The 24,389-nt window shown below is 52.9% G+C and overlaps 1 protein-coding gene and 1 long non-coding RNA gene across 4 annotated transcripts; one reads left to right on the top strand and one right to left on the bottom strand.

The window, feature by feature from the left end:
- Positions 1 to 3,319: 3,319 nt before the first annotated feature.
- Positions 3,320 to 18,159, top strand: LOC100544818 (disks large homolog 3). 3 transcript variants are annotated; one of them, XM_010714976.3, is made up of 12 exons: positions 3,320 to 3,446; positions 3,851 to 3,965; positions 7,895 to 8,071; positions 8,249 to 8,324; positions 11,424 to 11,469; positions 12,263 to 12,304; positions 12,695 to 12,745; positions 13,417 to 13,518; positions 13,599 to 13,771; positions 14,261 to 14,370; positions 15,112 to 15,203; positions 16,848 to 18,159. In XM_010714976.3, the coding sequence occupies exons 2-12, from the start codon at positions 3,895 to 3,897 to the stop codon at positions 16,952 to 16,954; spliced, it is 1,047 nt and encodes a 348-aa protein (XP_010713278.1). In that variant the 5' UTR covers positions 3,320 to 3,446; positions 3,851 to 3,894; the 3' UTR covers positions 16,955 to 18,159. The 3 variants fall into 3 exon arrangements, with proteins under 3 accessions (XP_010713278.1, XP_010713277.1, XP_010713279.1); XM_010714975.3 differs by lacking the exon at positions 11,424 to 11,469 and adding an exon at positions 8,918 to 9,017; XM_010714977.3 differs by lacking the exon at positions 11,424 to 11,469 and adding an exon at positions 8,918 to 9,017 and having other exon boundaries at positions 3,384 to 3,456.
- An 881-nt stretch (positions 18,160 to 19,040) lies between these two features.
- LOC109369007 lies at positions 19,041 to 24,381 on the bottom strand. Its single transcript, XR_002117561.2, has 2 exons — positions 24,180 to 24,381; positions 19,041 to 23,123 (listed from the first exon to the last, which is right to left on the bottom strand). It is a non-coding gene; the product is annotated as an uncharacterized LOC109369007 (long non-coding RNA).
- Positions 24,382 to 24,389: the final 8 nt, after the last annotated feature.

The raw sequence follows: 24,389 nt of genomic DNA, 5'->3' as shown, positions 1-24,389 counted from the left end.
GCTCTGTGCCCGCGGCGGACAAAGAACTGCGCCCGGTTGGTCCCGCATCGCGCCGAGCTCCGCACGGCTCCGCAGCCGCGTGTCGCTGCGCTTTGTGCCCCGTCCCGGCGGAGCGGGGCCCTCCGGGGCCGTTAGTGCCACGCACGGTGTGCTGTGGGTGTGGTTTTGTTTGTTTTGCTTTCTTTCTTTTCGTGTTGTGTTTTTTTTTTTTCTTTCCTTCTTTCTCCTTCTTTCCAGGAAGCGTTTCACGTTCTCGTATTTCTGGCTCTGTTCGCCACTTGAGATTTGGCAGAGATGCGAATGAGAGCGGTTTCTAAATGTCAGATGGGACAAAATGTTTTGGAAGCCCTTTGGAGTCGGGCTGAGATGTTGGTGCTTTGGAGCTGCTGCTTTCTGGCCTCTGTTCTGCTACGGCAGTGATGTGCAGCAGTGCCTGGAATTTGGGTGCTATTGCAGTGATGTGGGGCTGCAGAATCCCACTGGCTACTGTGGCTCGTGCAGGTCACACCTACAACATAGGTGTGCTCCAGCTGTGATCTGGTTTAGTCCCACCTCTACGCAGCTGTGAGGCTGCTTCCATCAGTTTTGGGTGTGAGGGCTTCCTGGTGGGGGCCTTGTGAGCATGGGAGAGGTGGCAAAGGGGCACAGATCTGGGAAAGGACGGCATTTGGGAGCTGCAGCCTCTGTGCCTGGCGCTGACTTACAGCTGCAGTGAGATTGCTCCGTTCCATGCTGCTCTGGGCTGTCTGTAAAGTCCCTTCTCGCTGAGTGTGTCTCCCTGTGGACTTTGCTGTTAGCACTAGTGATGGGTTTGGCAGTTTCACCTCCTTGAAGCCCTGTGGAGTAAAGCTTTGATATCCTTTACTAAACTTGGCGTGGTCGTGCAGCGTGCTACTGGAAGGGGCCTGCAGAGACCTCACTGCGACTTTCAGGAGTTGTAATGCTTGCTTTGTCTCCGTGCTTTGACACAGCTCAGCTTAGAGCATGCTCACTCTGTGCTCACAGTGAAAGGCAAGCCATTGAGCTCACCATGGGGTCTGCATGGGCTGCAGCTGGAAGGTCTCTGGGATGCGCTCATGGCTGCCCGGCCCATGCAGGTTGTTCCTGCACCTAAAGCAGCACGCGTGCACCAGGCTTTGTGTATTCTTAGGGATTGCTCTCTGCTGCTCTCTAACAGCTTTCTCCCCTTGCACTCTTTGCAAAACAATCACACGGGATTGGGGCCAGAGCCCTGTGTGGGGTGGAGGGCAGCAGCCCCACTGAGCTTCAGCTCCGCTGCTGCACACCGACTCCATTTGCTGGGTTTGTTTGCCATAGAAACAGCAGCTCTGTAGGGAAATGAGCTCGGGGATGGCAGCGAGCATTGGTCTGGGTGGAAACGAAGCCAGCGCTATTGAAAACAGGACGTGTTTTGCTCAGTGAGGGCAGAGAGAGCAGCGGACAATGGCCCTGTGGATGTCTAATCCCAGAGCTTTGCAACCTGGGCAGCCCAAATCCCTTTGGGCTTTCTCATGGAAGAATGCAAAGGCCAAAGGTTCCTCTGGGGATGAGATGAGGGCTGCTCTGTGCCCTGTGGGCTCAGGGCCCTCCACAGGAGCACCTGCACGGGGCAGCCCTGGAGCAGGGAGGGACATAAGAACACTGTGTCGCTTTGTCAGCTTGTAAGGTGGTGAGAACAAAGTGCTGCTCCTGCTGGCGTCAGGTCCTCTTGCAACAAGAGGAGTGAGTTCACTTGTTGCATATTTTCAGTGTTGATAAAGGTGTCCTGAACGCATCCAGTGCCCAGGTGCTGTGGGAGTGTCAGAGGTGGGGATTAGCAAAGAGCTGCTGATGTTCACCTCCCTGCTGTACAGCGGGCGTGCTTCCCAGGTGAGGCTCTGCCATGCAGCAGCTCTGCTTCCAGGGTGCAGAGGCAAAGTGGATAGGAGCCAGTGGGCAGAGATAGAAGCTCTGCTTGCTGGAGGTTATCTGCTGATAATTGTTGGGAGGCTGTTCCAGCATGCTGATAATGGGGGCCTGGTTGCAGCCGAGGGTAACCTTGCAGGAAGGCTCCAGGTGTGCTTTCAAAGCTCGATGTTGGACGCAGTGCCTACTGGCACAGAGGGGTTCCTGCATCCCGTTAAGCTGCAGCCTGTGCTACTCGGGGTGCTCAGCATTACAGCTTGCTTTCTTTCTCCTGGGGGGGGAAGCCTTTGAGCCTCACACAGCATGTCAGGGAAGGTGGCAGCCCCATCTGCAAGACACTGCTCAGTTGAGGAGCCCCAGCAATGAGCTGCACCTCCCCCTGCCTGCTACAGGAGCATTCTTCGTAGCAGCTTCCCCATAAGAGCCAGGCAATTGCACCCTGTGTATGAACTTTCACATCATGGAGTGTTGTCCATGAAATTTTAACATGCCTCTGAGCATCTGTACTACAGTGCTGACTTACATTAGGCAAATCCATCTGCTTTCTTTCTCTCCCCCTGCCCTGGGCTGCCTGCCTCTTCCAGTGTGAGCGTGATGGGGAGAAGCAGCAGCATGGGTGGATGTATTGCTTCCTATGGGGTGCAGCAAATTCAGCAGATAGATGGACCAGGAGAGCATGGATGCCCCTGAGCCACGCAGAGGGGCTGTGAGAGTAGTGATTGCAGGGCGAGCTGCTGTCTGAGAGCTGCGAAGAGGAGGAAACCTGGCTTGCTTAACCCTTCTGGTTGAACACCCTGTGAGGAGAGCGCAGCAGCAGGCAGCCTGCAGATGGCTCATCAAGCTGTCCCACACGCAGGTTCACACTGCACTGCATATGCTGGCGTTTGGGGTTTGAAGGAAACCAGCAGAGCAGGCTTCAGAGGCTGGGGCTGCAGCGCAGCTCCTCAGTGCGAGTGTGGAGTTTTTGCATGTGGATTAGGGTTTGTGGTACATCTTTTTTTTTTTTTTTTTTTTTTTTCATTATTAAAAATGCAGCAATTCTGTACAGAAGAGAAATCCTTAACTGGCTCTGACTGCACAGTTTAGGGCTCGGTAGCCAGGAAATGCCGACCCATAGCTGCATAACCCCAGCCCTACATTTGTCTGCACTGAAGGAGCAGTCTCTGTGTATGGTTAGGGGCTTTCAAACACAGCCTACTGTGCACCAGGATGTGGGATGTAACTACAGAGTGTATACAGACAGGGACAGAAAATTAGTGAGCCCAGGTGTTTGGTGTGACTCATGGCACCGCTGGGGGCTTTCATAACCAAAAGTTTTCCTAATATCTCCAATACTGGGAAGTCTTGGCAGCACCTTTCCTGTCTACCCTGGGTGAGTGGGGCTGCTGCCTCCGCCCTGCGAGCCGGGGCCGACCTTTACACCCAGCTGAAGGTCGTCGCAGCTGCACAGAGGGAGGAGCTGCAGGTGGTGGCAGCTCCCGTCCTGCTGCTGCCGGAGGTGCTGGTGGCTTCTGAGGGGTCTTGCGCTGCTTGGGATGTAGGTGAGGACAGGTGAATTCCTCCTTTCCCTTCCTAAGGCCACGCTTTGTCCCCCATCCCAAGCCACAGGCAGGCTGGGGACTGCCACCGAGCTGAGGGCCGTGCTGCACGGCCATGTTGTGTTGGCCTGCAGCTGATGGTCCCCTCTGAGGTCTCACTCTTTCTGCATTGTTTGTTTTCTTTTTTAAGTGCTCCGTAAGGCGACCTCAGCCCTGGGACAGGAGTGTGCAGGGCAGCTGCCAGCACTCCTTGTTTGTGTATGAGGAAGGATGGGTTCGTGGGCAAGATGCCCTGTGGGCAGGCTGTGGCTGCCTCTCTTGGTGCTTCCTGGGTTCATCTGGTTGTGGGCTGGTGGCAGAGACCTGGGGGCAACCCCGGCCTGCACTGACCCTCTGTCTCCCCACAGAGTACAGCCGCTTTGAGTCTAAGATCCACGACTTGAGAGAGCAGATGATGAACAGCAGCATGAGCTCTGGCTCTGGCTCACTTCGGACAAGCGAGAAGAGGTCCCTCTATGTCCGGTAAGACCCATCCCATGTCTCTGTCAGTGCCACTTGCTGCCTCCACAGATCGAGGAGGAAGAGATCGCCCTTCCTCCTGAGGGAGGGGTCATTGGGTGCATGTAACCATGTGGGACCCACTCCTGTTTTGCCACAGTGCTGGCCAGGAGATCCATTCCTGAGTATACATGCAAGGGCTGTGCAGTGCCTGGCTGTGGGAGGCAGGTGCTCACAGGGTGCACTTTCCAGGAGGTGCCTGTGCTTCCTCTGGGTGTGCCCAGCACTTGGGAACGAGGAAGGAGAATGTGTCACTACAGCCTTGCAGATGAGCAACTCATCCCTAGGCCAGTGCACCCACAGCAGCCAGGATTGCATCCTTGCACCTGTGGGTGGGCATCGCACCTTTCAGAGGACGTGTTGCCCCGCTGCTACAAGGCAAGGGAAGTGAGCTTTATAAATAAGGCATGGAGCTCGGAGAGTGCAGCAGTGGGTTTTGCACTCTTTCATCAGGGCTGAGTGCTCTGCACTTAAATACCTTTTAAACAGGCGGCTGTGCAGAGAGCTGGGCTGTGCTGCAGCCAGACAGCTGTGTCCCAGGGTGAGCTGCTCTTGGAGAGGTCCAAGGGAGGATGCAGGCAGTGCTTTCCTCTACCCGTTCTGCGCTAACTGGCTTCTCTGTTGCTGCTCATGCGGCGGGATCTGGCTACAGAGGAGATGAGCTCTTAGGAGGATTATGGCTTTGATTCCAAGTTGTGCTTTTGGTTCAGAGCCAGGCACGGAGCAGGCAGGGGTTAAGCAGCCGCATGGCGCTGGCTCCATGACTGCTGCATGCCCCACGCCCTACTGGCTGTTGCCCCTGCCATCTCCTGGCTGGCTGCAGTGAGAAGCAGTGTGGTGGCAGCTAATTGTAATTTGCTTATTAAAATAATCCTGCAACTCCTCACCTTGGGTTGCAGGTGAGGGTTGGCAAAAGCAAGGGATGCTTCTGTTTCCCTGCAGGGAAGACGGTGAGAGCTGAGGCTGCATGTCCTGCAGCAGGGCTGTGCTGTGCAGGAGGGTTTGGGGGTGCAGGGACCTCACGTCCAGATTGACACGGGGCAGAGCCGCGTTCTGTTCCTACAGCTCACAGTTTCACAAGGCACTGCTGGATTTGTGATCTGCTGCCCTGCTGACACCCTCACCGTGTGAGAGCTGCCCCAGCCCTTCTGGGTGGGGTGGTTTCGAGCACGGGTTGCCTGAAACCAGCCGAGCCGCTGCCTTGTGGACAGGACATCAATTATGGGATATGCTACCAAACTGCTCGAGTCAGCACTGCCCGGTCGCAGGGTGCACGGGGCAGAGTGGGGCCTGGTGCTCACAGCCCACCTGGGCCGGGCAGGGCGTGCTCCTGGCCCTCCTGCAGGGCAAAGTCCACCAGCAGCTGTGCCGGAAAGGGGTGGGATGGCTTAGTGCTGGCTCTGAAAGCAGGCCTGGTGCTGCTCCACTGCCCTGCAGCCAGGCTGCTGCTCCTGCAGGGGATGGTGGGGCTGTGTGGAGGAGGGCTGGGCCTTGCAAGGCTGCTGTTTGGCTCCAGCAGGCCATCTTCTCATCCACCAGCGCCGAGTTCCCTGTGCAGGCACTGAGGGGAGCAGGGTCAGGCCTGGCCAGCGGGCATCTTGGAGCTGGGAGCTGACAGGCCCGGCCATGGGGCTGAGGGTGCTGCTGGCTCCGGAACCTGCCCGGCCGGTTCTCTGCTCCTTCCTTCCTCCTAATTGCACTCTCCTCATTCCTAATGGCGCTGGTCTGGCTGGGGCGTGCCAGCCACGCACGCAGCCTTATCTTTTGGCAGGGAGCAGTGCCTGGCAGGGCTGCTTGCCTCCAGCTGAAGGGCCCTGCGGTGCTGCACTGCCGGCTGCCACGTGCTGTGCTTGGGGCCATGCGTGTTTCTGTCCTCCTGTGGGGCCAAGCCCAGGAGCCTCTTAGCAGTGGCGCCGAGAAAGCTAGAGAAAGCAGAGCAAGCTGGTGGCTGGGTGAACCTCAGGGCTGCGTCAACCCGTCAGGCCTCAGCACAGAAGGCTCCTTGTTCTCCTGGTCCAGGAGCTGTTTGGGTCACCGTCCTCAAAGAAGGATGTGACCCAAGAAGAGCACGTCCAGCTCACTGCTTAGTGCTCCACTGCTCATCTGTATACCGGTTGAAGCCAGCACAGGGCTACTGCAGGAGCTGGCTCTGTGCCTGAGCCTGACCAGGCCCTTCATTTCAGCCCTGTGGATGAGATCTGGCACCTGAGCTCACCTTGCTGGTGCAGGCAGGTGCTGGCGCCTGGGAGGCAGAAGACGTGTGGTGATGCTGAGTCCCGGGATGCTCACAGGGAGCAGTTCCTGTGATAAGGTTCTCTCTGATCTGGAAGATGAGCTGGCGCTTTGCAGTTGCACACTGACGCTGCTGCCAGAAATAAGGACCTGCAGGTAGATCTGTTTAGTCAAAGGTGGATCACTCTATAGCTGCTCCCGCAGTAGATCTGCATGCGGTTATAATTTAGCCATCAGGATGAGTAGGAAAAACTGGGAGGAACTGGGAACAGCTTTTGTAGCAGTGCAAGAATTGGTGCTGCTCTTCTGCTTCTCAGGAGAGAGGAGCCCCAGCTCACCTGGAGCCACTGCAGAGAGGGAGATCTATGCTGACGCTCATCTGCCATGCTGGCTGGGAAGAGAGTTCTTACTAAATGTAGCAGAGAAGCAATTTTTGAGAGAGCCAGCTAGGCAGCTCGCCCTGCAGGAGGCTGGTGCACAGCATGCCTGTTGCTTTTACTATTTATGGAGCCACAGTTAAAGGATTCAGCTTGACAATCAGTGTGACTTGTGCTGTGTTGCTTCAGACCCCTCAGGGTTCCTCGTAGTGGAAGGAGGTGATGAGCAGGGCAAAGGGTGGTGTTATTATGGCTTTTCCCCTTCTTTTCTGCCTGGATGAGGCCAGCAGCTGGCTGAGAAGTGCTCAACATGCCCCACACTCTGCCTGGGGGAAGAGTGGGGCTGACCTCGTGGGGGTGAAAATAGGACTCCCAGTTGTGCTACCAGCAACAGTGCTCCGAATGGCCGCTCAGCTGTTTCCATTTGTTGCTGAATGGATGTGTCTGGAGAAAATAGGTCTGGTTTGAGATCAGACATTGGTAGGATGAGGCCCCTGAAAGCAGCTTGTGGCGAGGGGCTGCAGTGCAGGCAGGCGATAAGGCTCCAGTCACTTACACAGGAAGAACATTAGTGCTCCTCTTCCTTAGTTTAAAAAATAATCATCTTTTCTGCAGCTGGGTAATTTAATATTGGAGATGAAGCTCTTTTACTGTAACTAAATAAACTGTTCTTAGGGGAAGTATTTAAAAATCTGAAATAGTTGTAGAATCAGGTAAACATTGAGTTGCATTCATAATTCACAGACCTCTGGAATGAAATACTTCTACACATAAAAGCGAAGGCTGTGCGTGCCCTGCACCCATTGGTGTGACTTCTTCCAGCAGCAGGGCACAATCACCTCCTGGCCATCTCACAGCCTTGTTGGTCATGGCACAGGGCAGGCTCTCCATTCCCTGCTGCAGGGCAGCCTGCTGGCCCACAGCTTTGCTCCTGATGAAGGGTGCTGGGTCTCACCCCTGAGCAGAGCAGGTGGGTTTTCCCTTGTGTGCTGCTTTCCTGGTTGCCAGCAGGGAAGGAAACGTTGGGGTACCATTTATGACCTGTTATATTTTCGAGGCCGCTGAACTTTGAATGTTTGACTGCTTTCTGACCGCAGCCTTCTTCAGCATCTGTGTGGTTTGTGTGCTGCTTGCAGCTCATGTCAAGAGCTAGTTTATAGGTCCAGGGCTGTCTTTTCTGTGGGGGGTTCATGGTGAGCACTTCATTCTGGGCCTTATGAGGTCTGCAGTGTTGTTGCTTGCTTGGTAGGGGATGGCTTCACTCCTCTTTGTGCTCCTTTGCAGAGCTCTGTTTGACTATGACCGGACCCGGGACAGCTGCTTACCCAGTCAGGGGCTCAGCTTCTCCTATGGGGACATCCTGCATGTCATCAATGCCTCTGATGATGAGTGGTGGCAAGCTAGGCTTGTGACACCTCACGGTGAGAGCGAGCAGATAGGAGTCATCCCCAGCAAGAAGAGGTGAGTGCCCGTCAGCAGGAGCTGGCTCACCTGCTGCTTTGGTCCTGTAATCCTCAGGACCCAGCTTCTGGATCTGTGCTGTGTGGCAGATCTGGAGTATCAGCATGAGGAATATGTGCAGCATTATGGGCATCCCAGGGACTAGCAGCATCTCTCTCCCTTTTAACATCCAATCAGGGTGGAGAAGAAGGAGAGAGCGCGGTTGAAAACGGTGAAATTCCACGCCAGGACCGGCATGATAGAGTCCAACCGGGTGAGTGCTGAGCAGGCTCGACGAGACAGTGTGCTGTAGTGGGGCAGGGTGAGTCTGAGCAGCTCTGTGCTCCCATTGAGGGCAGCCAGAGCTGTCCCAGAGCAATGAGCAGTGCACTGGACTTTCTCAGGCACGGCTCCCCTCGGCAGCACACAGGGTGGGAGCAGAGGAGCTGGGGCAGCTGTGAAGGTGCTGATGAAGGATAATGGTTTGGTAGCGGGGTGTCCTCACAGTGCCAAGGGAGCAGAACACGTCCCAGCACAGCCCTGGGCAGAGCACTGATGGCTGGGAGCTGACTGAAGGTGCCTGGTGCTGGCGGAGCTTCCCTTGCATGGAGTGAACAGATGAGGCAGGGAGAACAGCCGTGCTCCTCCTGCAGAGTCTCATCAGCTTCCCAACATCCCTAAAACACATTTTTCTCTGCACTTAATTTTTTTTTTCCTGCATTACAGTTTTCATGTAATCTCCATGATTTCATTTCAGGGTAACCGCCCTGACACGGCTCCTCATTGTCTCTTCATTTTAATTTTCCTCGCATGCGTTAAACGCCATTGTTTTTTCTGTCCTCCCTTCCATCTCCATCTTCTTCACAGTCGATCAAAACGAAACGTAAAAAGAGTTTCCGCCTCTCTCGAAAGTTTCCATTTTACAAGAGCAAAGAGAACCTGGCCCAGGAGAGCAGCGGACAGGAACGTAAGTAGCAGCTGGACAGAGAGGGCAACGTGCAACCCCCCGAGCCCCACCTCCTGCCTTGGTGAGGGGAGATAGGCCACGTTCCCATAGCCAGCGAGCCCAGTACCTGCCTGCGTTGGCCAAACTGTGCTGCTCCTGCCAGGCAGGCTGAGGCCGTGCACGTGCCCTGCTGTACCACTGGACTGCCCTCCCAGCCACCATGAGGCACGGATGTGGCTTGGTCAGGTTCTGTGCCCATCAACCCTGCAGGCAGCTAAGGAGCAGCCTGAGCCTGAAATCAAAGCAGCAGCTCCTGCACCACTTGGGGTGGATGCCAACCGAGTGAGGGACCTCCTGGCTGCATTTCATGTCCCTGTGCACCCGCTGAAGTACCAGGCATGAGTGCCCTGTGCAGGCAGGCTCACCCAGCTGCTGCAAGCCCAACTGCCTCTGGCCGTGTCTTTGCACAGGCTGGCTCTCTCTTTCTCTCTCTCATGTTTGATGTCTTCATCCTTTCATAACTTTACACTTGCCTAAACTTCTGCTCTGCCTCCTCCTGCTCTCTCCCATGTGCTGTGGGCTCTGCTCCCTCCTTGTGCCTGCCAAGGGCTGCTCCCCTTCCAGAGCAAGGGGTGGCTGAGCAGTGCAGGAGCTTGTCCGCTGTCCTTGGTTGGGCTGAGGGGGGGCATCCTGGCTGTGCTCACTGTCTCCCATAGAAGTGACTCTCTGCTACCTATTCCTGACAGTCTCCATGCCCTTCCTGTAGGTGAAACCCCGTGGCCATGAGGGATGTGTGTGCTTGCTGACAGAAGCACTGCCCACACTCAGCACCTGAGGCATGTCTTGGCTGCAGATTTTGGGGAATACCCAGCTCTCACCCAGGGCTCCCAGTGAGGGCAGGCTGTGCTGCAGCTCCCCTCTCCCTGGTAGGCAGGGCTGTGCACAGACACATCTCGTGTGTAGAAGAGGATGGAAGAAGGGGGTGGGGGTGTAACCTCGAGGCACCTCCAGGCTCCAGAGCTGTGCTGAGTGTTCAGCTCGTTGCTCCAAATCCTGACATCAGGAATGCTGGAGCCTCCTGTAGGCACCCAGGGAAAACTGAGAGGCAGCTGCACAGCTCCTCTGGAGCAAACTCACTTCTTGAAAGTACTCTCCCAGTGCGAGGATGAAACAGCCTGCCCTTGCTGGGTTAGGTGAACAGTTGTGCCCAGCCTCTCCTCTTTCCAGGTGCTAAATTGCATCCGCTCCTTTAGTGAGTGTTCACAGAGAGTGCTGCAGGCCTTGCGTTTTTGGGAAGAGGAGAGTAAGTGGGCAAGGCAGAGCGGTGTCCCTGCCCAGGTACCAGCACATTGAATGCTCCCATCCGCTGCCCTCCTGGGCTTGGCAAAGGGCAGCTGGAACCAGGTGCTGTGGGGCAGTGCCCACTTCCTTCAGCCAGGTTGTATGGAGGTCTCAGTGACAGCAGCCAGCATGATGGCTGTGATGGTGTGTGAAGTCTGTGTGCTCAGATTCCTGCAGGGCATGTGGCTGAGCTCACAGCATTCGCTGCCTGTGGGGGAGGCACTGATGGAACAGACTTTGGCCATAGGAAGCTTTTCCTGTCCTGGCTCCCCTTGTTTTGCTGTGGGGTGTGGGCACCTTGCTCTGCATGCAGGACATGGCCATGGCTGGTGGCTGCGGGAAGCAGTGAGGATGTGACCTGTGCTGGAGGTGGTGTAGCAGCAGAGAACAGGAGGGTGTAGGGGTGCTGATGGAGCACAGCTCGGTGCCCGCAGCTGAAGGTCACCGAGACACTGTTCTTGGCCAGCCCTGCAGTGCAGGACATATGGCATGGGCACGGGGCAGGCTGTACTCTTTGCCAGCAGCATCAGAGCAGCCTGCAGGCAGCTCCCTTGCCACACTCTGTTGTGCTGCTCATCCTGGTGCACTGTTTGCAGCGGGGGGATCCTTTCTCTGTCTTCGCAGACTGTGCAAGTGTTGGGGTGTGGGCAGCTCATGCACACAGGTGGGGAGAAGCATCCCCCGGCCATGCTGATAGAGATATGGCAGTGCTCATTTCCCCTCCAGAGGGGCCTAGGGGAGAGCAGAGCTTCGTGCAGCAAAAAGACCAAGTGAGGTTGTATGGAGAAATGCCTTGGGGCTGTGGCAAAGCTTCAGGGGACCCACGATGGCCTCCAGGTGCAGCCAGAGGGGTGTGAGGGTCTCTGGGGGGGTCAGCAGCACGTGGTGAGATGTTGGTGCTCCACCGCCAGTGTCACCACCGAGAAATGTTTCTTAACATCACTTGCAGTTACAGCTCTGGGCCGTTCTGCACTCCTGTCACTAATGCTCATCTGGCTCTGTCTTCTTCTCCCCCTCCTCTCTGACCGCCCCTCTCCTGCGCTCTTTTCTCTCCCCTCTCCCCCTTCTCGCTGTCTGTGAAATCAGGACTTCCCTGGGTTAAGTGACGATTATTATGGAGCAAAGAACCTGAGTAAGTGGAATTGCAACGCGCATCGTTCACTTTCCATTGCTGGCACGCGCGGGGGTGCCTGATGGCTGTGCTTCTCTGGGTGCAGGGCACGAGGAACCCCATGGGTTTGGTTGCCTCTCCCAGCAGAGGGCTCTGGAGGTGCCACACTGGGGAGGGGATGGGCAGTTTGCTTGGGGGATTTGGCTGTGCCCTAATCACATGCAAGGGCCTGCCCACGGCACCCTCAGGAGCAGGTGAGGGCATCGTGCCATCTTCCTTTGATGGTACATGATTGCCCACGTGCCCAGAGCTGCTTGGCTGCGCTCCCCGAACCCTGCAGAGCTGTGCCGAGTGGGGCGGGCAGCAGGGCAGCAGCCAGCCTCTGTGGGGAGGTCACAGCACTGGGATCAGCCGAAGCAAAGCGAAGCCCCGAACTCTGTCCCATCCTGTCACTGTCTCGTCTCTGTGAGTCCCGGCCCCTCTCTGCAGGTAGCTCCCCACCCCTGCCCTCCGTGTGCATGCTGCACCCTGCCAGCCCTGCCCGCAGCCCCGCTGCCAGCACCTCCCCCATCTCAGCATAGCCGAGCAGAAGAGGTTCCCCCGCACATCCCCTATTTCCCCTGAGAGCGACAAAGGGCAAGAGATGCTTGTCCTGCCCCAGCACCCCGCTCCCAGCCCTCCCCATGGGTGCCAGGGTGCATTTCTGGTGGTGTGTCGCCTGGCTGCCCTGCTCTCAGCCACCAGCACTGGGTGCCAGCTCGTGTGCCCTTGGTGAGCGCTGGCTCTGAAGATGGTCTCTCTGGTTGCTTTGCAGAGGGCGTGACATCAAACACCAGTGACAGCGAGAGCAGTTCCAGTAAGTGTGCGTCTCTCCTGCTGTCTCACCTCTGTGTGTGTGTGTGTGTGCACTCCCATCTCGTTCTGTCCCGGTGGTGTTTCTGTTCGGAGGCTGTTCCTTCCTGCTGGTGGCACCGAGATGCTGTGCCAGCTGCCATCTCGGGTTATGGGGTGCAAGATAACTCGGGTCTGGCCGCAGCCAGTGCTCCCATTACCCCTCCAGTGCTCCTCTAAATGCCTGCAGTGTGCCCACTGCTCTGCCCACTCACATCCAAGCCTGCAGTGGAGGAGATGGGAGGAGGAGAGGCTGATACTGGATGGGTGTGAGAGCCTGTCCTCAGTGCAAGGGGTGGCTGGGGCTGGGAGGCTGCTGCCAACGCTCACCTGCCTCTCCTTGGCTCTGTTTCAGAAGGACAAGAGGACGCTATCCTGTCATACGAGCCGGTGACACGGCAAGAAAGTAAGTCCTTGTGCTGGGTTGTGGGCATCAAACCCCTTCCCCCGTTTACAGCTGTGCTGTGCATGGCTGGCTGGGGTGATCTCCAGCTTAACAGCTGGGTTTGACCCCTGCTGAGGATGGAGTCAGGTGGGGGTTTGGAAAAGGTTCTGTACCAGAAGGCAGTGGGACTGGAACAGGCTGCCCAGGGCAGTGTCACAGCCCTGAGTGCTGGAGTTCAGGGGATGTCAGATAATGCTTTCAGACACGAGGTTTGGATTTGAGGCATGGAAGCAGGAGCTGAACTGGTGAGCCCTGTGGATCCCTTCCAACACGAGATATCTAGGGATTCTCTTCTGAGCAGTACCCCCTCAGCAGTCTGTCCTTGCCAGCATCTGGATCAGTCTCTTAGGGCCCACAGCCTGCATGTCTACATATCCTGGTTGTCAGTTCTGTGCCTCGAGCAGCAGAGCAGCTTTGCTGATCTTTGACTTGTGAGATTGTGGCACTTCCCCGGAGCAGCTCCTGCACCTGGGCCAGCTGCACGCTGACAGAGGGGATGGAGATGCTGTTTTCCACCTGCCTGTACACGTCGCCTGGGTTGGATGTGGATGATGTTGAACACAACCAGGAGATGAACTTCCACGGAGCTTCCTGGAGCATGGGTCGGTCTGAGCTGTGGCTTTTGTTTGCAGTTCACTACGCCAGGCCTGTGATCATCCTGGGGCCCACGAAGGACCGAGTTAATGACGACCTCATCTCTGAATTTCCACACAAGTTTGGTTCCTGCGTGCCACGTGAGTCCCTGCAGAGAGCAGAGCCATGTGGGTTCGGGTGGGTCGCACCGGGTCCGCTCCTGACGCCTTCTCTCCTCCAGACACCACCAGGCCTCGGCGTGACAATGAGGTGGATGGACAGGATTACCACTTCGTCGTCTCTCGAGAACAGATGGAGAAGGATATTCAGGACAACAAGTTCATAGAGGCTGGGCAGTTCAATGACAATCTCTATGGGACCAGCATTCAGTCGGTGCGGGCGGTCGCAGAGAGGGTGAGTGTCAGTGGCATTCCCAGGGATGCACTTGCAGTGTCCTTCCTCTCCCCATGCCCCTAATGAAGGGCAGCGATCACATCCCCATGCAGCCCAGGTGGCTGCTTTGCTCCACCTCAGTGCTTTGTCTCCTTCAGCCCAACTCCACCCAAACACCAGCACTGGGGCACCAGCTCTGTGTTCAGGAGTTCATGGGGCAAAGGATGCCAGCTGCTCTTGGTGGACCAGTAGTGTTTCTTGCATAAGGGTGCACTGATGGCTTGGGAATAGCTTTGTAAGTGTCTGGGGAAAAATTGAGTCCCCTCACCTTGCTGTGGTCCTGCCATAAGCAGACAGGAATGTAAGGGCTGTGGGAGTTGTCTGGTGTCTCAGGAGCAGAGTTTCACCTCAGTGGCTCCTCTCTTTTGTAAGCATGTCCCTATGAGCAAGCTGTTCTCTGCCCAAAGCAGACTGTGTGGGTAGGTCTGATCCCAATCGTCTCCTTTCCAGGGAAAGCACTGCATCCTGGATGTATCTGGCAATGCTATCAAGAGGTTGCAACAAGCACAACTTTATCCTATTGCCATTTTCATCAAACCAAAATCCATCGAAGCGCTCATGTAAGTGCAGCAACGTGTTTTGGGGTGGGAGGTGCTGGCAAGTTGGGCCTTTGTACTTCTGCTGCCTCTGTGCTTCAGAAAACAGCAGATGTTGCTGGTGATGCTGAACGTTCCCTGTTCACTAGAGCTGGGCCCATTACTGTGTCTCTGGTCTCACAGTTGGACTAATGCTGTGGGTACATCCCACCTCCGTGGACTGTTCTGATTTCAATGCTCTTTATTTGCACCAAAGAGGATTTTCTGTGGCAGCAAGGTAATGCTCCCAAACGTGTCTGATGGACCCTACTTTGCTGGGCACCAAGGCAGCCAGGAGAGCTGCTGAGAGCCCACAGTGCTGGAATGGCTGGAGATGTTTCCTGCAGCCCATCCTGCTGCTCATTGCCCCAGGGAGGACCTGAGTGTGCACATCTTCCAAGCATCAACAGTATCTGTGGGGAAGTTCTGTAGTTAGAGCTGGACTTTAAGGTCAGAAGGGACACTGCTGGCACCAAGGGGACTGGAAAAACCCTTTCTCAGGCCAGCAGCCCTAGAACTGCTCATTTTGACGTCGTATGAAAATGAGGGAGCCCAGGCAAGGAGAGTGGTGACAGGATGTGGGAAGGCAGGGGATTTCCACAGTGGTCCTGCAAACTCAGAGGGCTGCCTGGACTTTTCCATGTTCTGGTGCAACAGAGGGATGGTGGCATGGGCTATTTTTTGGCTTTTGTTCATTGCTAAGTTTCTATTTCTTGTGCATGGCAGGGAGATGAACCGGAGACAGACATACGAACAGGCCAACAAGGTCTTTGACAAAGCCATGAAACTTGAGCAAGAATTTGGAGAGTATTTTACAGGTGAGCGTCCCGAGTACATTTGTGTCTGATGGATTATCTTTTTCCAATTGGCAGCTGTGACCTCTATCAGCACTGCCTTACTGCAGGGTCATGAGAAACTGTCCAGCTCCATCAAAACAAAAAGAAATGGCGCTCTGCCAGCACGGCCGTACAAAGGGCCCGTTCAGAGATCACTGGATAAGAGTAAACCAGGTCTAGAGGAGGGCAGAAGTTGTCAGGCAGGATTTTCCAAGGTTGTGAAAGCCTAACACTGGCTTCAGTAATAGTGATAAAAATAAAAAACACAACAGGTAGGGGAAGCACAACATAAATTAGTGGATAACTCCCTGAGAATGAGAATAGGGTCGTGTTTAAAGAGGAAAGACAAGAATGAGGGACACAAATGATGGAGGCTGCCCAGAATTATTACAAAACATCTTCCATAAAGGACTGGAAGTTTGGCTGGCTTCCTGAATCTGTGTTGAAGAGCGGTCGAGGGATGGACTCATGACAGAGGCATCCTTGTGCGTTAAGGAACTAACGTTTGCAGTGTGATTAATGCTGGAAAATCATGGGCAGGCAAAAAGGCAGACCAACTGATCTTCCATGTTTGCCTCCTTTGTGGTAATTGTGTCCTCCGAAGCCGAGGGATGGTAATCCTGCTAAATACTGCATTACTCACCTAACAGCTACTGTAAAAAATCCCAGGCAGAACGTTTTCCAAATAGGGATCACAGCTGAGAAAATGTATCAGTACGAACAGTGTGAGAGCCTTCCCCAGAACTCTGCCTTGGGCAGCGCTTCCAGAACTGCAGGCTGCTCCTCCAGGAAGAGCAAACACAAAGGAAACGTGCACTGCAGTCCTGCCAAACCCTCAGCACGCCATCATCAGCCTCACGTGGCCAGTGAGGCTTGAGGCTGACCTGGGGAAGGAATGCTTTTGGCTGAAACCCAGCCCGGTTGAAAGGAGTCTGTAATGGGCAGTGAGGTGAATGCTGTAGGAAATGCTGTGCCAGGACCTTACAGTGAGGCACTGGAGCATGGTGCTGCTTGGCTATAGGCTGAGCTGTGGTCCATTTCCTGATGTAGGAGACACGCAGAAGCCTTTTGTGTTGCGTCCACGCTAAGCAGCAAGGCGCTGGGAAAGCACTGCTGCAGGAGCAGCAGCCAGGAGTTGGCTTTTTCCAGCGTGCCGGTGCTGTGACGAAGCACAGAAGTAACAATCAGGAGCCCTCAGCAGGGGAACAGATCTGGGTGGGCGAATCCAGCACGTGAGGGTACGCACTCGGCTAATCCTCGCAGTGCTCCATGCCTTGCAGCACAGTGGTGGGGAGGGGGAGGCAGTGACCACGGAGCAGAGCTGGAAGTTCACACCCTGCCCTGGGCCCACTGCCCGGAGCTCAGCAGCGCTGGGACACGGCTCACAAAGCTGATTAGCACCATTGTGCAGAGCCTGGTTGGCACTTCACGCGAGCCAGCAGCTCTGCTAATCCCCTCGGACACCCTGCATTAACCCTCTGTGTCACTGCAGGCCTGTTCCAGCTTCTCCAACACAGGCTCTGCATTCACTGTTGGCTGTGTGTTATCGGCTCCTTTGCTGCAGCGAAGGTCTTTCCATAGTGCACGGCTTTGCTCAAGGTGTTTCTTTTTTCTCTCCTCTTTCAGCCATCGTACAAGGAGATTCTCTCGAAGAGATTTACAGCAAAATCAAACAGATCATCGAGGACCAATCCGGGCACTACATCTGGGTCCCGTCCCCAGAGAAGCTCTGAAGCTGTCCCCCACCTGCGGGGACCATCTCTGACGTCCCACCCCACCTGTGCCCTCTGCCCTAAGGGGGGGGGATGTGCAAACGATTCCTTGCCCCCTTTTTTAGATCGTCGCAAAATTGAGTTTTCTAGTCCTGTTTCTTTTGTTGGGATGAACTGATCTCATTCATCACGTGACTGTTCCCACCATCCCTGCATGGACCTTCCCACTGCTCCATTAGAGACAGATGAGAACCCATTCAAGAGTCGTTTTTTATTATTATTATTATTATTATTATTATTATTATTATTAACTAAACCAAGAATCCAGAAGGGAGGAGGCGGCTGAGGACTGACGTAAGAAACAAGTGGAACAATGGACTCTGAGAACACGAGCAGTGTCAGAGCTCCAGGGCATTTCTTCCAGGTGTGACTGCCTAGCAGCTCTGAGCAGTGCGACAGAACGGCAGCAAGAAGGCATTTTATTTATCTGTATATGTAATTTATATATAATATAGAGAAAGATATTATATATATATTATATATATATATATCCGTGTGGACTAGGAAACCTGAGGGACCTCTTCAAAGGTACTGTGTTATTGCAAGGATCTTTCAGTTCCTTTGTCCCACCCGCTGGGCAGAAACGATCCTGGCGGTACCACGAGCATCTCCTGCTGCCCTGCCAGCAGCCCCAGGTTGGGGAGCAGCACAGAGCCCCCCAGAAGGACCCGGAGCTCTGGGCTGACCCAGGAGCCACAGACTGAACAGGAGGCTGCGGAGGGAGAGAATGGATGATGCTACATATTAAATTGCACATTGTTTTACACGCCACCGTATGTGTTTGCATGAGAGGTTTCCTTTTGGTTCTATTTTTTTAAGCTGATGTTAAACCAAAACCATATTGTGTTGCTGTGTTGGCTTTTTTTTTTTTTTCATTATTCCATTTTTTTTTTTTTCTCTTGTTAATAATGAACTGAACGGGTATAAAATCCAGTTTTTTAACTTATTTTTTAAGCTGGCTTGTATTGTAAATAGAATCCAGATCCGAGGTGTTTAGTTAGGAAATACTCTACCAGCCTCATGAAACGATGTACTCGCTGTCCTGTGTTGCTGTGGAAAACCTGGGATGTCAGGCTGGCCCTGGACCTGTGCTGAAAGGTGAATGATTCCTTCTGGTGTTGGCTGCTGTCACGATGAGCCCCAGCTGTGCTCCGGGTGGCTGCTCACAGGCTTTCAGATTAGTAGGAATGGGGCAGCAGCTCAAAGCCTTCCTCTTTCCTCCTTCCTTCCCTGGTGTCACACTTGCTGCTCCGCTCCCTGCATGCGTGGTGGTGGCCTTGGGTGGGAGCTCCATCCTCCAGCACTGGGAGCAGTGGGGAAGTCAGTGCTCACCTCCTGGTTCTGCCCTCTCTCTGATGTTGGGCTCTACGCCATCTCTCAGTTTTACCTTTGGGAACCGCTTTGGGTGCCTCCCGCTTGTGGTTTTGGGGGGATGGAGTCGTTCACTGCAGCATCCTGTGGTTTCCCAAGTGAGGCAGCTGTTAGTGCTGGGAGCTGGCCCTGTGCAGAGGAACATCTCTTCTGGAGGAGCTTTGGCACTGGAGCGGGGCTCCATTATGCAATGGGGCTGCGTGAAGCTGCGGGGCAGCTCAGGCTTCGGGCTGCATTTTCAGGTGCTGACAGCCAAGGTGAGAGAGCCTTTTCCTTACAGACTGCAAACAAGCAGTGCTCTCAGACAGAGGCAGGCAGCACAGGTAAGTCTGGGCCGTCCTCCCTCCCCTTTCTGTAAGCGAGTGCAGCAGTGCCAGTGCCCTTCCCTGGAGGTAATGGCTGCGGGTGCACAGGGCGCTGCGTGAACACGAGCTGCTGCACAGATGCTCTGCTGAGACACAGCACTCATCCTGCACCACGCAGAGCCTGCAGGGACCGAGCAGCCTGCTGGGCCAGAAAGCAGAGCTGCAAGCAGACGCTGCTGTGAATGCAGTGGAGGGGAGGAAGGATTCTGCAGCCAACAGGGCCTGCCCTAAAGGAGTGAACTGCTGTGGGTCCCCGAAGCAGCACAGTGAGTGACACGCAGGTCCTTACGATGCTCGTCACACAGTTCTTGTCTCAGCTGTTTTTCTAATAGCCTGTCCTCTCCTCGAGCCCCATGGAGAAAAAGCTGATGTACTCCATGGCATAGCTGACAGAAACAAATCGATCACAACGCTCGTTGGTTACTGGTGTTTCTTCCAAGGAGACGTATATTTTTAATAAACAGAGAGTTGCAAAGAGCTCTGCCTTTGAGCCCTTCTTGTGGAGTCTTTCTTTGTGTGCCAGTTCTGCTTTCTGAGCTCAGCCGAGCGATTTGTGACAGCAAGCAGAAGTGCTGTAATGCGCTCACTGAGAGCAGCCTGGAAGAGAAAAGAAGAAAGGAAGCAGCCTTCCTCAGGTGCAGCCCTGCTGAGGTCACAGGAAAGCTCTCGTGTTGTTGCCACACCGCTTGATGTGGGTTGGATGACACCATCAGTGTCACAGGTTGAGTTGTATGGGGCTGGTTCTACAAATAGGGTTTATGTGCTGCTGTGTAATGGCTTCTGTGCTGGATGTAAAGGCAGCAAAGTGTGCGTGTCTAAATATACACGTGTGTGTATGTATATATATATATACACATATAGTCCCACTAACACAGCATCCTTTTTCAGCCTAACGTGTTATTTATACATCAGATGACAAAAAGTTGTAAAGACAACCAGTTTCTTCTGCTGGTATTTTTAAATACAGGGAGCAGGAGTGGTTGCTGGCAGACAAGTGTGATTAATGGGTATGTTGTTAGCATTCCTGGCTGAAGCTGCTGTGTCACCGAGCTCAGCATCTCAAAGGTGAGAGGGCTTTTGCTTTTTAGAATCTTGAAGGGTCTCTTTTCTGTTCCAAGTGCACACTTCTATCTCTGCAGCTGTGGTTCATTAACCCTGCAGTCCTCACTAAGCACAGGAGTGCCTAAGTGGGATGGTGATGGGAGATTATTTAATAATAGCTTTCTCCAAAGGTTTTTTTTCCCCATTGGTGCCTGATGTGCAGGCAGCTGAATGGCTGCATGCCTTACAGACACCTCTTCATGCTCCCAGTGCTTGGCAGCATCAAGGATTACTCCTCTCTGCCTTCCTCAGCAGAACTCGGGCACCTGCTGCAAAGAGGTGAAGTTATCGTCACATTAAAGCAGTCTCACTCCATGAAGCACCCTTAGGTACTCCTACTTCAGTGCCTTTGTATCCCTTCCCTCCCAAATGAAGGGCACGGTGTTTGACTTGGATTTTTTAACACTAATTAGAACCGTGGAGCTGTTTGGGTCGGTCAGTGCAGCAGCTGCAGGGGCTGATGATGATGGAGTGACTCGCAGCATGGGGCTGGGACACACTGGGCTGAGCGTGGTATTTCCTCCCTATTCTTAGTTCCAGTGCTACTACTTGACAAAAGCCTCTGCCCAATCCCCTAATGAGCTTCAGTCCTCTTCCAATTAACTTGATTTCTGTTTACTGTAATCACTTCAACTCTCCTGGGCTTGACCTGAGCACCAGTGGCCAACCCAGCCTCTCTTCTGCCTCTCCAGAACACTGCAGCCTTAGCACTGACAAATGCTCAATCCCTGTGGTGGGAGATATCCCAGCACATCCCCTGGGCGACGTTTCAAGTCTGCATTTCCCATGCTAGTCCAGGCTGCTGCTGCTCCCTAAACAGTTAAGAAGTTGTCAGATTAGTAAAGAAAAAAAAAAAAGTGCATAAGTACTGGCTTGAGGCAGAGGGATTTGTGAAGTGCTGCCCTGGAGGACACATCTGCGTTCTCAGAGGCTGGGAGGAACACTGCACTTACAGAGCACACCCTGTAGTTTCCACAGCCATGTGCAAAGCAGGACCCACTGCTGCAATGCCACCTCCTGGAGCGATCTGCTCACACCTCAGGACAAGCACCCAGATCCTCCAAGCAGAAACCAAGCTGCGGCACAAAGCTGATCAATAAAAGACGTGAGGAGCAAACAGCACTGAGTTTGTTTTCCCTTCTATCCCTAATGGGACTACAGTGACACTCAGCCTAGTAAAACACCCACTGCACAGACCAGCCTGCATCTACACCAGCAAACTCAGCCTGCAAAGAAGGGTGTTTGCACACAAACTACCTGTTGGGAATGGTCACTGGGAATCCAGCTCATTAAGGTTTGATTCAACCTGGAGAGGAACTCTTGCTATATTTAAAAGCTATGGTAAATATGAAGCCTGGAATAAACTGCACAATGCAAAACATGAGCAGCAAAGAGTTGAGAAGTACTGTTACTAGCAAGTCCATTCTGCTAAAGTCTGTAGCATGAGAGAGAAAGCAAACTGAGCTGTTAAAAAAAATATATATATCAAACAGTTCTGGCTGTAGGCAAAAAACACATTAAATGCTTGCTATCTTCCACTGGCTGTATGTAATTACCTACCTTACTTACTGGGCAGACATGACCTCCTCACCTGCCTGTGCAAGTCAGAACTGAGGGCCATCATTAGAGGCAGCCTGGCAGGCACTGCAAAGATGCACCAGCAGCAAGGAGTACCTGAACTGTATGGCATCCATGGTGCCCACGTTCACGGGATGCAGCGTGTCTCCAACACTGTGACTCCAGCAGAATTCAGTGTGACTGTTGAGGCCTGGCTTTTTAGGGGTTCAGAGGTCTTTCTCTGACAGACAGCACATAGTGCATTAAGAGCTGAAAACAGCTGCTTGCAGAGATCTAAATCTCAAGCAGCAAAACGCTTCTAGCTCTCTAGTAAACAAGCATGAGGACCCAAAATGACAGTAGGTGCAGTGTCCCTCAGATCTTCAATCTCCTCTTACAGAAACAGCAGAAGAATCCACGTATAGCACAGATCAAACAAATGTATGCATGGCTAATCACATGAAAGACAGAATCTTCCATATTTACTTAGTTGGGCCTTGTGGCTTCTTACTCCCCACACTGAAAAGCAATCAGTGTGGATGTGCTAGCCATGACAGCTACCCACCTAACCTTCTAAATAGGCACTGATACCCTGAACCTGTGGTTTTTGTTCAAGCACCCTATCAGATTTTTTGGTGGCTCTGTGTTTTGTTTTGTTGTTTTTTTTTTTAAACTCCTATAATAAATACATTTAGCTGCTGCTACAACCCACAGAACTTAGCCTTCCAAAGCCTTCATTGGAGTGCAGTGCCCCTTTCTCCCATCCCTGTCAGTGTTATTTTCATCCCAGTCAGTTATTTTCTTCCGAAGGACTGGGCACATCAGAAGATGCACACACTCTGACCTTGTGCTCATATGCACTCACAGTGCAGCCAAGATTTATGCCCTGGAGGGGGACACCAAGATACGTCATGGAATGCAGTACTGAAAATAACACTCAGACCACTTATTTTCCAACTTCTGAAGCTGCTGATTAAACAGCAGTGGTTGCACAGAACTAAGATCTCTTAACCTCACTCCATCATCCCTCATCCAGGCTGAATTTCAGATGGGATCAGGTGATCCAGCTGTAGTTGGATCCATCCATTTACCAGCCTTTGTTTTTATGTGGACCTGGGGGCACTTCATGCTGAGCTCTGACTGTTGCAGCCTGCAGTCTATAAAAAAAGCAGGACATTGTAAAAGCTGTGCCTTTTTTCTGTGAGCTGGATAGCACCTGCTCTCTTCTGTTCTAAACTGTGATCCTGGCAAACAGCTCTGAATTCTCGTCCCTACTGAGATGGACTGAAAACTAAACCATCTGATAAATATTTATGCAGCATGGCAGCTATGGCATCCCAAGGAGACGCCTGGTAATGGAATACTTTTATCGTTCACAGTGCCACTTGCTACTAAAATCAGGTATTTCAATTAACCTGTGACACAACAGCAGAACCATCTCAAGAGAAACTTACGTATTTATTTCTGCTACATAGCTCCACAGAATGAAATTCTCCTAGAAGGAAACAATAACATGAATTCAATAAACACATAACTTAATAGCCAACAAGAGGGAGATTCTGGTTTCCTTTCCACTGTGCCCTCGTGCCCTTGCAGAGCTAACAGCCTCTTTCCTTCAGCAGGATGTTTCCAGCTCTCCTCCTTTTCTGCAGTTGTGGTTATCATTATTCCTCATTTGGAAGACACTCCTTTACTCTGTCCAATTTGTCCAGAACCTCACTATAAAGACCGATCATCTGGAGAATATAAGCATGATGGTTGTTTCAGTCAACAAGGATGTATAAAGGAGAATCATTCAATAGGTAATACAAAGTAGTGGCAGAGAACAGGAGTAGGGAAGTAGGTGGGAGCTTCTAAATCTAGAATCTTGGACTGAAGCAAAGATTTTGGCATAGATTGAAACACAGGGCTTTAGCTTAAATCAGTGGCACCTCACAAAGGTGGATTTATTTATACTGACATAAAGCACAGCTTATAGCTGAGTCTTATATCAATGAATGAACCTGCTCTTATTGTATTAACTGATGTGCTTAAAATAACACAAAGGTTGCAACCAGCTCCTGACTGCATCCATGTCTCGCACACGAGAGAATAAACCATGACTACATACAGCAGCCAGGCTGTACTGTGCTGCAATCAAGATAGGAGCACCAGCCAAAACACTGCAGAGAGCAGCTTACTTGTGACAAATTAAGAAGCAGCATTGCTGCTTTCTGCAGAGGCACTAGCTGTGAAATTTCAACCTCACAGACTAAAGAACAAGCTTGCAAATATTCATGCAACAGGTGATTTAAGTCAACTGGTACAGCATCCTTCCCTTAGTGAAATGAGGCAAGGTACAAGGAATTTCCCATAGTCACAAATAGCCTCACATCTAGCTGTGCAGTCCTGTCAGTAAAAAGACTCTGCATTACTCCTCCTACTGTGCATTAAATCTATTCTGGCCTCACTTGGAAAAAAAATCGATTTTGGTTCCCCCAAAATATGCAAAGCCAGGTTGGATGGAGCCCAGGGCAGCTGGTTCAGTATTAGACGTGGAGGCTGGTGGCCCTGCATGCAGGAGGGGGGTTGGAGCTTCATGATCCTTGAGGTCCCTTCCAAGCAAAGCCATTCTATGATTCTATGCAGGTGCCACACTGCTCCTGACAACCTTTAAACCATGGGTAGTGGTTTTCTTCACTCAGATCCATACCTTCACAACAACATTCCACTTCTTCCCCTCCACAACTGACTTCTACCACATTCAGCCCAGACATCCACTGCCATTCCTATTTCCATTTGCTCACACTTACATGTCCCTCATAGCTTTTCTTCAGTGATCCTAAATGATTGAGGAAACGCATTCCTAATCCACACCACTGCTCTGCTTCCTGATATTTACCAACGGTATACTGAAATATTCCTGTGTTCCCAGGCTCTTGTCAGCAACCAAAGGATCTCCATCTCTGGATAACTATCCTGGAGTAGCAAATAGAACGGGAGAATGGTGGTGCTTCCCCCCC

This window comes from Meleagris gallopavo, chromosome 9 (genome assembly GCF_000146605.3).
Source record: "Meleagris gallopavo isolate NT-WF06-2002-E0010 breed Aviagen turkey brand Nicholas breeding stock chromosome 9, Turkey_5.1, whole genome shotgun sequence".
In the NCBI taxonomy this organism is placed as follows: Eukaryota; Metazoa; Chordata; class Aves; order Galliformes; family Phasianidae; genus Meleagris; species Meleagris gallopavo.
The sequence above is the reverse complement of the archived record's forward strand: the minus strand, read 5'-3'. Positions and strand labels throughout refer to the sequence as shown.